Source organism: Periplaneta americana, chromosome 14 (genome assembly GCF_040183065.1).
Source record: "Periplaneta americana isolate PAMFEO1 chromosome 14, P.americana_PAMFEO1_priV1, whole genome shotgun sequence".
Taxonomy (NCBI): Eukaryota; Metazoa; Arthropoda; class Insecta; order Blattodea; family Blattidae; genus Periplaneta; species Periplaneta americana.
The window spans coordinates 87298315-87313012 of NC_091130.1; the positions used below are offsets into that span (position 1 = coordinate 87298315).

Genomic DNA, 14698 nt, shown 5'->3' on the forward strand with positions numbered 1-14698 from the left:
GAGTAATAAATGAAGAGTAAATGCTACAGAACATAATTGTATGGCATTGATCAACTGGGCTTTTCTCTGTTTCTGGAGGAAGCTGCACTAATCATTTTTATCATTTAGAAGAGTTGAAGCTTGGTTTCCTATTTCAAAATTATTTTTATCACTTTCAGAAATTTATTATCTTCATTTGAGTTTGAATCTGAAAACTCCCCAGGGGCCTATTCCACAAAGTTAAAAATTACTGATGAAAGATGTTGTAAAGTATGGAATTGTATCTTTCTGTTCCACAAAAGAATTACAGTGTTTCATACATTACCAATGAATCGCTACAAATGACGTCATATCAATAAACATATCACGTCATAACATTAAACAGTTTATCTTTTTATTTCATTCATCGAATTAGGTTATTATATTGTATTTATATGGTATTCATACATCGCTTCACAGCTGGAATGTGGAACATGTAAAAAAATCCTAATAGTACTACAAAATCTTAATTTTAGTCACAGTCTAGTTGAAATAATAAAGAAGAGTTTTACAATATACAGTACAACACAAGGGGATAGTATTGATACTTAAACAAGACAGGAATGTTCATGCAAGATTGTTGAATGTCATAAATTCACCTACAGAATAGAAGGCATGAGAAATTAGGTACTTTTTAATTTGGCCTTAAATAATCTTATGTTTTGAATTTGATTTTTTTATATCCATATGGAGGCTATTAAAATTTTTTACTGCCATATAATGCACTCATTTTTGATAGCATGATAAACTTGCCAATTGAATATGAAAGTAATTTTTTTTGACGAGTAGACCTATTTATGCTATGATCTGTTGCATTAGTTACTAAGTTTTCACAATTACATACAAGGAAGTTTATTAATGAAAAAATATACTAACAAGCCATGGGCATGGTTTGTAGTTTTTTTGAAAATGATTTGGCACCTACTATTATTCTAAGTAATCTTTTTTGTAGTAGGAATATAAGTTACTGTTACTGTAGAATTTCCCCAGAATATTATTCTAAAACTCATTACTGAGTGAAAGTATGCAAAGTATATTGTTTTTAAGGTATTAATATTTACTATCTCTTGCATAGATCTACCAAAAGATGCTGCATTTAGTTTGGGAGTAATTTTTTTTTTAAATATGATTTTTCCAGTTGTTTGTCTCTTTAATCATAATGTATTTTAAGGTACGTTGTAGAGCAAAGATTGATAGTGCTGTAATGTTCTATGAATTTCGCAACGCTGCAGTGTTATTTTAGTTTACTTCTTTAATAATGAAAGATTTACTTCATTAATATCACCATGTTTTTCCGCGATCCCCGCATAATGCTCCGTGACAGTTTCTCATATTACCAAAAGATGCCATTAGTAACGATGTTCACCCACGAAACTTAATTGTCACGAAATTCCAAACACCGCAAAATTATTGAAATGATGTCAAACGGGATTAAATTGTTTATTTTGAAGGAAATGGAAGCAAGAAAATATATTCTGTACAACATATTTATCAAAATATATCTTAATATTATGAAATGTATTTAAATCGCTTTAGTACATGTATGTATTAGAATACGTGACAATTCACTAGCAAATTACAAATACTATTACTTTTGTGGAACACAATCACGGAACTTCACTGGTGATATGTAAATATGGAGTGGTAAAGTACTACTGTAGAAAAGTCTTTTGTGGAACAGAAACTTAGTATTTGTACTACTTACTAGAGAATTTACTTGTAATGTATAACACCATACAGTTGTGGAATAGGCCCCAGGTCTGATGATAAGCATCGAAGGTGTAAGTTAATGTGCATCAATAATTGTTGTTACTTAGGTTGTTGCTGTTGTGAACCAGGCCACTTGCCGCACATGCTCAGTATGAATGCAGCATTCAGCCAACGCTGGCTTGCATGGGAAGTGACAGCTACAAAATATGTCCTTGAAGGCTACAGTATTTCAGACAATAGTGCCATTTCAATGTTACAAGTTTTCGATTTTCGCAAAGTTCTCATCACCTATTATGTAAAGGTAAGTATGCAAAATGGAAAATAGAAATCTATTGACTGAACTGTTCGACTTAATTTAATGCAGTACATAGAAACAAATCTTAGTTAACATGTTTCAAAGCTTTAGTTCTCATAGTGATATGAATGTAAATTGCCGGTTGCTAATGCTCCAGCGTTTGGATACTCTCCATTTGCCATTTTGCATCCAAATAGTATGCTGTTAGCTATGTCAATGGATCTATGAATGTCAATTTGTGGTTTATATTATACTGTTGTTATACAAATTATAATTTGTTGCAGAGTATTATATTTTATGCTGTTCGCTCCTCACGTCTGGATGAATGGCTGAATTCTCCAACCATACTTGAAGCACTGCAACCGATGCTTGATAAAAACTTCGTAGATCTCGATCCTGTATTTAACATGAATATTGATGAGGATTTTGATTTTCGCGCTTCTGGAATCACTCGCAATAGTTTCTGTAATGTGTACTTGGACTGGATCCAGTTCTGTGGCACCAAAAGAGAGAAGGTGAGGTTCATAATTTAAATTCATGACCTAAAAATATCAGTTTGACACAGTGTAAAATTCTTTAATTCTTACATGTCATATAGTTAAAGAATTTCCTTGTGTGTTTATAATAGATTGCTATTGACAAAATGGGATCGTATAAGGATCTTTTTCACTGAATTTTATAAATTGCATTTGGTGTTGCTAAATTATTTTTATTGGTCCAAAGAGATAGTATTTAATTTTCTGGAATTATCATTCACAAAAATTTAAGTTTCTTTTTGTGTTTGGGGATTAAAAACTAATAGTTTTAATTTGACATATTTATTACCCAAATTAAATTCACTCTAGTGAAGAGCACTTGATTTGGTTTTAGTCCCACAGAATAAATATATAGAGTGCAGAGTGTTGTTGATTCACCGAAATTCGAGAGGTATGTTGCCATCATGTAATGGTTACATGCATATAGTATCTATTGTTCACACACACACACATACAGTTTGTACAAACTGGTTTTCATATGTCTTTGGTGCAAATTAACTCTATTGCAGAGATCTTTGTTGAGAAATACATTCCATGTGTGAAAGCATTTACATCCAGATGGCTCTGCAGTCGAACTTAGCTGTTTATTGGATAGTCTGGCTAGTAGCCTAGTTTCAGTGGCTACATTGCATTGCTAGTTTACACATACCCGGTTCATTTTTGGATCATAGCAGAAAAAAGATGTGGTTTCTACAAATATGTCATTGCATGTGTACAGACAAGTTTGTGTAAATTGCTTTATGTCAGACATTGCATAGATAACTGTCGGCAAGAATTTCCTGTGAACATTACAAATTGTATATTATTAGGAATTTGTACCTAGTTCTGAAAAACAGTATTAAAGTTTTATACATCATTGCTATTGCTATTAAAATTTCGCATTTATTGCAAATGTTGCAGCCAGTGGATAAGGGCAGAGACTCCGTGTTGGTATCTCTGTGCTTTGCACTTAGCTTACTTGGCCGACGGACTTTGGGAGCTGCTTCACAGCATAATACTGTATCCAGGTAAGATGTGATGCATCTATATGTAGATACAGTAGAACCTCGATTATCCGTCACACTAGTAACTGATTGGTGGATTATCCGACTATCTCTCTCTCTCTCTCGCTTATTTATTTATTTATTTTTTTTTTTTGCTGCGGAAAAATACTAAGTACTGTACAATATGTTAATACGCATTTTTTCTACGGAAGGTTATTACCAACATTTACTGTTACACAGTATGTAGTAGGAATGCTACCAGTACCGGCAGTAGAAATGCTTTTGGGAGGAGGTTTTTTCACAACTTGTAAAATAGTCACTATCAGCTTTGAAAAAAATGACCCCAAGAACTTTCACACAACTGCAAACCTATGTGTCATTTAGTCATTCTGTGCAAAATGTCCAAAGAAAACGTGTTGAGCTGTTTGGGAAAGGAAAAACTGTGGTTCATAGCACATCAGAATACAAGATTGGCATTAGAAATATGCGCAATTTAATAGAATAAAACAAAGTAATACGTATTATTGTATTTCACTGTTTTCATTAGTTATAACCAGCATAACAGTGTATAGTGTGTAGTATGAAGACACCAATAGTTGCAGTATGGTAGGAATTTCAAATTAGGAAACCAAGTATTATATGCTTAATTTATGAAAATATTTTATGGTACGGATTATCCGATTTTTTCGATTAACTGTTCAGTCCACCCCCTTCATTACCACGGATAATAGAGGTTCTACTGTAAATGTGTTTCTTCCAATGTCCTAGTTGGTTGGATTCTTTTCTAGCCTGATTCCCCTCCCAATTGCACTTCTTCTAGATGACATTTTATGAGATAATATTCTTGTACTTGTCAAAATAATTTTATTTGTGTTGCTGTGAAATTGTTGTGTTAGTTTCACAAAAGCAATATTTCACTGGAATTTCTATTTTCCCTTCCATTCTATTTTCCCTTTTACACATTCCACAGATACATGCAATGCATTCCCTCGTAAACTCGGCCACTAGTTGGCAGTAAACTTTGATTCATTCTTTCATTCAGTGTTCTGCCCAAGGACAGGTCTTTCACTCCAAACCTAGCTTTCTCCAATCTTTTTTTTTTTTGCCTTTCTCTTAGTCTCCGCATATGATCCATGTATCTTAATGTCATCTTTAATCTGATATCTTCTTCTGCCACGAACTCTTCTCCCATTCACCATTCCTTCCAGTGCACCCTTCAGTAGGCAGTTTCTTCTCAGCCAGTGACCCAACCAATTCCTTTTCCTCTTCCTGGTCAGTTTCAGCATCATTCTTTCTTCACCCACTCTTTCCAACACAGCTTCATTTCTTATTCTGTCTGTCCACTTCACACACTCCATCCTTCTCCATATCCATATTTCAAATGCTTCTCTTCGCTTCATCTTAATGTCCATGTTTCTGCCCCATACAATGCTACATTCCATACAGAGCATTTCACTGGTCTCTTCCTTAGTTCTTTTTTCCATAGGTTTGCAGAAGATGCTCCTTTTCCTATTAAAAACTTCCTTGGCCATTGCTATGCTCCTTTTGACTTCCTGGCAGCAGCTCCTGTTACTGCTTATAGTACACCCCAAGTATTTGAAGCCGTCCACTTGTTTTACTGCTTCATTTAAAATTCGCAAGTTTACCTTGTTTATTTTTCTTCCTTTGACCATGGTCTTCGTCTAAAGGTGCGTACACACTTAGCGAACGAACAACGAACGAACGACAAACGATTGCATTCGCTGATTGAAATCGGTACGTGTGTACGTCGCAGCAAAGGCAAACCAATCGTTTGGTTTGCCTTCGGAAGTGATCCGTCGCTTGTCGGTACATCAAAGGAAGTTGGTATTCGTTGTGGACGGGATTTGCCACTAGCTTGTAGTTCGTAGCAGAACGCAGTGCTTAGTTCAATTTCACTAACAGGATGTCGAAACTGGAGTGGACGGAAGACGCTGTTATAGTAAATCTTATTAATGCATATAGGGAGCAGGAAACTTCATGGAATCCCAAGTATCCTACTTGCCACAATAAAGTAAGAAAACATGATGTTTGGGAACCTATTGGAAAGAGCTGCGAGTCAAACATGTGCAAAATTTGAAAATTATTTTTGTTTATTTATTTCCAGTGGATACATGTTTTTTGTTTATTGTAGGGAGCAGAAGTCAAAAAGAAAATTGAATCCCTACTGACATCATTCCGCAAGGAAAGACAGAAGTCCACAAAAAGATCTGGAATGGGAAGTGATGAAGTGTACAAGTCAACTTGGTTCGCTTATAAACATATGTTTTGGACAAATTCACGCCCAGAAAAAACAAAGTTCCAACCTTGTGCACACAAAATAAATTATTGGCACTGAAAAGTGTCTTTTCGTAAGCATGATGCGCATACGACAAACACAGACAAATCTCTCTTTTTAGTATTTTAAGATAATTATTGTCAGTGAGGTATCCGTGTACTGAAACTTTCCCCTGGGGCCTATTTCATAAAAGTAATAATTTAATACAATTACTAAAAAGGTAATAACATTAAGTAATATTATTACTGTTCTGTTTCATAAAAGTAATAGTTAATAATATTATTTATTACTGTAAACGCTCATATTATTACTAAAATAAATAATAATAGGCCTATTACTAAAGTGTTTCATAAAGCAGCAAAGATAATTAAATTTATTAATAATATTAACGTTAGTTCCATGACTGTATTTTAAGTAATAGTTTAATAATTTGTAAAAAGTAAATGCCAATGTAGGGTTAGATTTTGAAGATAAAACCACGAAAACATTTGAAATGGATAATTCTGACTCAAATAGTGATGAAGAGGGAGTGTTTGTCCGATGTCCAAGAAATTTTAGACAACGAATATCCTACAACCATATGCAAGAAAGTTACGAATATAATGAAATAGTTGACCTTTCAATTCGAGAACTTTTCGCAAAAAACTCTGTTTCTTCAAGTTATTGTCACGTCTTTTCCCCATTTTAAAAAGCATCAGAGACAAAATGAATTACTAACAGAGTCCCTCTCCATACTTACAAATACTTACAAACTGTCATAGGCGCCAATGTAGGTGGACCAGGCTGAAATTGAAAACTATCTTGTCTAATTGTAAAAGAGGAACAATTGGAAAGGGTGAAACCTAAATTAAATTCAATTACAGTATAGAACTGTTAGAAAGTAATTACTGTATATTTACATTATTTTATGTTATTTGAATGATTGAACTTAACGTTTTTTCCCTCCTTTCTCATCATTTTTCAAATTATAATAATTGTTCAGAAATATATGCCTATGGGACATTTACATCACAAAATACAGTAATATTAATATTTTCTGTACCTATTGAAATGTTTTTACAATATATACCGGTACTTGTGACAACCTGAATCTATATATATTCTTCACTAATTAACATTGTGAAGATCTTGGTGAGCCAAAATCTTTTGCAGACATATATCAACAAGTAGATCTATTACAAAATATATGGACTACTTTAAACCACCCCTATTGAGGGCATAAACTAAAATTAACTTACGAGATTTATAGGTACCGTATCTACAATTCCACATCACAATCTCTAATTAGAACATATTTGCATTTGTATAGTCAGGTAACTTCTTGAAAATACTACTTCAACATAATCAGCAATAAAAACCCATTAAGACAATTTCAGTATTTTTATTAATTTCGTCATAACATTGATCTTCTACAACATCCACACCTTCAAACTCAAACACGATATTTTCTAGGAACGATTTCACCGCGTAAGTACTTATGTCGTTATTGCATTATTTATTTATTTTTGGTAAAAGAGTAATTTATTTACGCTTGCACCAATAATTTTTAAGCCTTCTTTTTGGTATTATCCAATAAACTGTTGCCAAGGCGAACTGTCATGGCGGACGCGCGCAAGGCTACTATGTAAATCAAATTGAGCATGTATGCATGGGAGCCAACACTACACTCCTTAGCGAAGCTGCCATCATGTATTTGAAAAGGTAATAAGTTGTAACTGTATTAAATCGTGGACGTAGTTTACAGACAGAACACCAGAGTCGCAATGTCACTATGCTTTCAGCTCAAGATACCCGTACGGCAAAGAACTGTACAACAAATAAATTATTACCCGGGTTCGAACCCCGAATAAATGCAATTCCAAAAAATATGTATGAGTATGTCAGATATGCAAATTGTTGCAAAACCAGATCATATAATCCCCAATGACAGGAAAGGAAATACACTGAGAGCACATAGAGTGGACTGAGAGGACAGAGAATGGACTGAAAGAACAGAGCGTAGACTGAGAGGACATAAAGTGGACAAAGAATACAGACAGGGGAATATGAGTACAGAGAGTGTACTGGTTTGACTGTGAGTGAACTGAGAGGAAGCAGATGAGACTGAGAGGACAGAGAGTGGACTGAGTGCACATTGAGTGGACTGAGAGGACAGAGAGAGGACTCCAAGCTCAGAGAGGGGACTCAGTGGGCAGAAAATGGACTCAGAGGACAGAGAGTGGACTGAGAGGAACCACATTGGACTAAGATGAGAGAGAGAGAGTGGACGGAGAAGAAAGAGTAGACCGACAGGACATAGAGTGGACTGAGAGGACATAGAGTAGAGTGACAATTCAGAGAGTGAACTGGTGGGACTGTGAGCGGACAGAGAAGAACCAGATAGGACTGAGAGGAGAGAGAAAGTGGGCTCAGAGCACATAGAGGGGACTAAGAGCACATAGAGTGGAATGAGAGGACATAGAGTGGACTGAGAGCATATAGAGTGGATTTAGAGCACATAGAGTGGACTGAGAGGACATAGAGTGGACTAAGAGGACATAGAGTGAACTGAGAGGACATAGAGTGGACTAAGAGGACATAGAGAGGACTGAGAGGACAGAGAGTGGACTGAAAGGATATAGAATGGACTAAGAGTACATGAGTGGCCTGAGACAATATTGAGTGGACTGAGAGAAGATAGAGTGGACTCAGATGACAGAGAATGGACTGAGAGCACATAGAATAGACTGAGAGAACAGAGAGTGGACTGAGAGCACATAGAATGGACTAAGAGGACATAGAGTGGACTTAGAGCACATAGAGTGGATTAAGAGGACATAGAGCGGACTGAGAGCACATAGAGTGGACTAAGAGGACATAGAGTGGACTAAGAGGACACAGAGTGGACTGAGAGGACATAGAGAGGACTGAGAGGACAGAGAGTGGACTGAAAGGATATAGAATGGACTAAGAGTACATGGAGTGGCCTGAGACAACATTGAGTGGACTGAGAGAACATAGAGTGGACTCAGATGACAGAGAATGGACTGAGAGGACATAGAATAGACTGAGAGAACAGAGAGTGGACTGAGAGCACATTGAGTGGACTAAGAGGATATAGAGTGGACTGAGAGGACATAGAGTGGACTGAGAGGACATAGAGTGGACTGAGAGCACATAGAGTGGACTGAGATGATAGAGAATGGACAGAGAGCAAATAGAGTGGACTGAGAGGACAGAGAGTGGACTAAGAGGACATAGAGTGGACTGAGATAACAGAGAATGGACAGAGAGCAAATAGAGTGGACTGAGAGGACATAGAGTGGACTAAGAGGACATGGAGTGGACTAAGAGGACATAGAGTGAACTGAGAGGACATAGAGTGGACTAAGAGGACATAGAGAGGACTGAGAGGACAGAGAGTGGACTGAAAGGATATAGAATGGACTAAGAGTACATGAGTGGCCTGAGACAATATTGAGTGGACTGAGAGAACATAGAGTGGACTCAGATGACAGAGAATGGACTGAGAGCACATAGAATAGACTGAGAGAACAGAGAGTGGACTGAGAGCACATAGAGTGGACTAAGAGGACATAGAGTGGACTTAGAGGACATAGAGTGGATTAAGAGGACATAGAGTGGACTGAGAGCACATAGAGTGGACTAAGAGGACATAGAGTGGACTAAGAGGACACAGAGTGGACTGAGAGGACATAGAGAGGAGTGAGAGGACAGAGAGTGGACTGAAAATATATAGAATGGACTGAGAGTACATGGAGTGGCCTGAGACAACATTGAGTGGACTGAGAGAACATAGAGTGGACTCAGATGAGAGAATGGACTGAGAGGACATAGAATAGTCTGAGAGAACAGAGAGTGGACTGAGAGCACATTGAGTGGACTAAGAGGATATAGAGTGGACTGAGAGGACATAGAGTGGACTGAGAGGACATAGAGTGGACTGAGAGCACATAGAGTGGACTGAGATGATGGAGAATGGACAGAGAGCAAATAGAGTGGACTGAGAGGACAGAGAGTGGACTAAGAGGACATAGAGTGGACTGAGATGACAGAGAATGGACAGAGAGGACATAGAATAGACTGAGAGAACAGAGAGTAGACTAAGAGGATATAGAGTGGACTGAGAGGACATGGAGTGGACTGAGAGCACATAGAGTGGACTGAGATGACAGAGAATGGACAGAGAGCAAATAGAGTGGACTGAGAGGATATAGAGTGGACTTAGAGGACATAGAGTGGATTGAGAGCACATAGAGTGGACTCAGAGGACATAGAGTGGACTGAGAGGACATAGATTGGACTGAGAGCACATAGAGTGGATTGAGATGACAGAGAATGGACAGCGAGCAAATAGAGTGGACTGAGAGGACAGAGAGTGGACTAAGAGGATATAGGGTGCACTAAGAGGACATGGAGTGGACTGAGAGCACATAGAGTGGACTGAGATGACAGAGAATGGACAGAGAGCAAATAGAGTGGACTGAGAGGACATAGTGTGGACTAAGAGGACATGGAGTAGACTTAGAGCACATAGAGTGGACTGAGATGACAGAGAATGGACAGAGGGCAAATAGAGTGGACTCAGAGGACATAGAGTGGACTAAGAGAACATGGAGTGGACTGAGAGCACACAGAGAGGACTGAGATGACAGAGAATGGACAGAGAGCAAATAGAGTGGACTGAGAGAACAGAGAGTGGACTGAGAGTACATAGAGTGGACTGAGAGGACATACATTGGACTTAGAGGACATAGAGTGGACTGAGAGGACAGAGAGTGGACTTAGAGCACATAGAGTGGACTGAGAGGACAGAGAGTGGACTTCGAGCACAAAGAGTGGACTGAGAACAGACAGTGGACTGAAAAATTATAGAGTGCACTAAGAGGACATGGAGTGGACTGAGAATACATAGAGTGGGCTGAGAGCACATAGAGTGGACTGAGATGACAGAATGGACTGAGAGCACATAGAGTGGACTGAGAGAACATAGAGTGGACTGAGATCACATAGAGTGGACTGAGAGGACATAGAGTGGACATAGAGCACATAGAGTGGACTTAGAGCACATAGAGTGAACTGAGAGGACATAGAGTGGACTTAGATTACAGAGAGTAGACTGAGAGTACAGAGTGGACTGAGAGGACATAGAATGGACTTAAAGCACAAAGTGTGGACAGAGAGGACAGAGAGGACAGAGAGTGGACTGAGAGGACATAGAGTGGACTGAGAAGACATAGAGTGGACTTAAGAGGACAGTAAGTTGACTGAGATTGGACTGACAGGACAGAGAGTGGACTGAGAGCACATAGAGTGGACTGAAAAGATATTGAGTGGACTAAGAGGACATAGAGAGGACTGAGAGGACAGAGAGTGGATTGGGAGGACATAGAGTGGTCTAAGGGGACATAGAGTGGACTGAGACGACATAGAGTGGACTGTGAAGACGGAGTGGACTAAGAGGACATAGAGTGGACTGAGAAGACAGGAAGTTGACTCAGAGGACACAGAGTGGACTCAGAAGACAGGGAGTGAACTGAGAGGACATAGAGTGGACTGAGAATACAGGGATTGGACTGAGGGGACATAGAGTGGATTGAGAAGACAGGGTGTGGTCTGAGAGGACATACAGTGGACTGAGAAAACAGGGAGCGGACTGAGAGGACATAGAGTCGACTGAGAAGACAGGGAGTGGACTGAGAGGACATAGAATGGACTGAGAGGACATAGAGTGGACTGAGAGGACAGGGAGTAAACTAAGAGGACATTGAGTGGACTGAGAAGAGAGGGAGTGGACTGAGAGAACATAGAGTGGACTGAGAAGACAGTGAGTGGACTGAGAGAACATAGAGTGGTCTCAGAGGACATAGAGTGGACTGAGAAGACAGGGAGTGGACTGAGAAAACATGGAGTGGACTGAGAAGACAGGGAGTGGACTGAGAGGACATAGAGTGGACTGAGAGTTTATGGAGTGGACTAAGAGGACATAGAGTGAACTGGGAAGACAGGGAATGGACTGAGAGGACATAGAGTGGATTGAGAAGACAGGGAGTGGACTGAGAAAACAGGGAGTGGACTGAGAGGACATAGAGTGGACTGAGAAGACAGGGATTGGAATGAGAGTACATATAGTGGACTGAGAAGACAGGGAGTGGATTCAAAGGACATAGAGTGGACTGAGAAGACAGGGAGTGGAGTGAGAGGACATAGGGTGGACTGAGCAGACAGGGAGTGGACTGGGAGGACATAGAGTGGACTGAGAGGACATAGAGTGGACTGAGAAAGCAGGGAGTGGACTGAGAGGACATAGAGTGGACTGAGAAAACTGGTAGTGGACTGAGTGTACATAGAGTGGACTGAGAAGACAGGGAGTGGACTGAGAGGACATAGAGAGTACTGAGAGCACATTGATTGGACTGAGAAGACAGGGAGTGGACTGAGGACATAGATTGGACTGAGAGTGCATAGAGTGGACCGAGAAGGCAGGAGGTGGACTCAGAGGACATAGAGTGGACTGAGAAGACTGGGAGTGGACTGAGAGGATATAGAGTCGACTGAAAATACAGGGAGTGGACTGAGAGGACAGGGAGTGGACTAAGAGGACATAGAGTGGATTGACAAAACAGGGAGTGGACTGAGAGGACATAGAGTGGAATGAGAAGACAGGGAGTGGACTGAGAGGACATAGAGGGGACTGATAAGACAGGGAGTGGATTGAGAGGACATAGAGTGGAGTGAGTAGACAGGGAGTGGACACAGAGGACATCGAGTGGACTGAGAAGACAGGGAGTGGATTGAGAGGACAGAGTGGACTCAGAAGACAGGGAGTGGTCTGATAGGACATAGAGTGGACTGAGAAAATAGGGAGTGGACTGAGAGGACACGGAGTGAAGTGAGAAGACAGGGAGTTGAATCAGAGGACATAGAGTGGACTGAGAAGACAGGGTGTGGACTGAGAGGACATAGAGTGGACTGAGATGTCTGGGAGTAGACTAAGAGGACATTGAGTGGTCTGAGAGTACTTAGAGTGGACTGAGAAGACAGGGAGTGGACTGAGAGGACATAGAGTGGACTGAGAATGCAGGGAGTGGACTGAGAGGATATAGAGTGGACTGAGAAACAGGGAGTGGACTGAGAGGACATAGAGTGGACTGAGTAGCCATTGAGTGGTCTGAGAGGACATAGAGTGGACTGAGAGGTTAGGGAGTGGACTAAGAGGACATAGAGTGGACTGAGAAGACAGGGAGTGGACTGAGACGACATAGAGTGGACTGAGAAGATAGGGATTGGATTGAGAGTACAAATAGTGGACTGAGAAGACAGGGAGTGGATTCAAAGGACATAGAGTGGACTGAGAAGACAGGGAGTGGACTGAGAGGACATTGAGTGGACTGAGCAGACAGGGAGTGGACTGGGAGGACATAGAGTGGACAGAAGAGAAATAGAGTGGCCTGAGAAGACAGGGAGTGGACTAACAACATACAGTGGACTGAGAAGTCAGAGAGAGGACTGAGAGGATATAGAGTGGTCTGAGAGAACATAGAGTGGACTGAGAGGACATAGAGTGGACTGAGAGCACATAGAGTGGACTGAGATGACAGAGAATGGACAGCGAGCAAATAGAGTGGACTGAGAGGACAGAGAGTGGACTAAGAGGACATAGAGTGGACTAAGAGGACATGGAGTGGACTGAGAGCACATAGAGTGGACTGAGATGACAGAGAGCAAATAGAGTGGACTGAGAGGACATAGAGTGGACTAAGAGGACAGGGATTGGACTGAGAGCACATAGAGTGGACTGAGATGACAGAGAATGCACAGAGAGCAAATAGAGTGGACTGAGAGGACATAGAGTGGACTAAGAGAAAATGGAGTGGACTGTGAGCACAGAGAGTGGACTGAGATGACAAAGAATGGATAGAGAGCAAATAGAGTGGACTGAGAGAACAGAGAGTGGACTGAGAGCACATAGAGTTAACTGAGAGGACATACAGTGGACTTAGAGCACATAGAGTGGACTGAGAGGACAGAGAGTGGACTTAGATTACATAAAGTGGAGTGAGAGGACAGAGATTGGACTTCGAGCACTAAGAGTGGACTGAGAGAACAGAGAGTGGACTGAAAGGATATAGAGTGCACTAAGAGGACATGGAGTGGACTCAGAATACATAGAGTGGGCTGAGAGCACATAGAGTGGACTGAGATGACAGAATGGACTGAGAGAAGAGAGAGTGGACTGAGATCACATAGAGTGGACTGAGCGGACATAGAGTGCACATAGAGCACATAGAGTGGACTTAGAGCACATAGAGTGGACTGAGAGGACATAGAGTGGACTTAGATTACAGAGAGTAGACTGAGAGTACAGAGGGGACTGATAGGACATAGAATGGACTTAAAGCACAAAGAGTGGACAGAGAGGACAGAGAGGAGACTGAGAGCACATAGAGTGGATTTAGACGACAGAGAGTGGACTGAGAGAAGAGAGAATGGACTGAGAGGACAGAGAGTGGACTGAGAGGACATAGAGTGGACTGAGAAGACATAGAGTCTACTTAAGAGGACAGTAATTTCACTGAGATTGGACTGACAGGACAGAGAGTGGACTGAGAGAACATAGAGTGGACTGAAAAGATATAGAGTGGACTAAGAGGACATAGAGAGGACTGAGAGGACAGAGAGTGGATTGAGATGACATAGAGTGGTCTAAGGGAACATATAGTGGACCGAGTGGACATAGAGTGGACTGTGAAGACGGAGTGGACTAAGAGGACATAGAGTGGACTGAGAAGACAGGGAGTTGACTGAGAGGACATAGAGTGGACTGAGAGGACATAAAGTGGACTGAAAATACAGGGAG

The 14698-nt window shown here is 40.4% G+C and overlaps 1 protein-coding gene across 1 annotated transcript in view; it reads left to right on the forward strand.

Moving 5' to 3' along the window:
• LOC138713014 (pecanex-like protein 1) overlaps window positions 1–14698 on the forward strand; it is a 127945-nt gene that overhangs the window by 41235 nt on the left and 72012 nt on the right. Inside the window, exons 7-9 of the mRNA XM_069844697.1 lie at window positions 1836–2029; window positions 2308–2538; window positions 3460–3566. Coding sequence (XP_069700798.1) covers window positions 1836–2029; window positions 2308–2538; window positions 3460–3566 — 532 coding nt within the window. The remainder of the gene's footprint in view (window positions 1–1835; window positions 2030–2307; window positions 2539–3459; window positions 3567–14698) is intronic.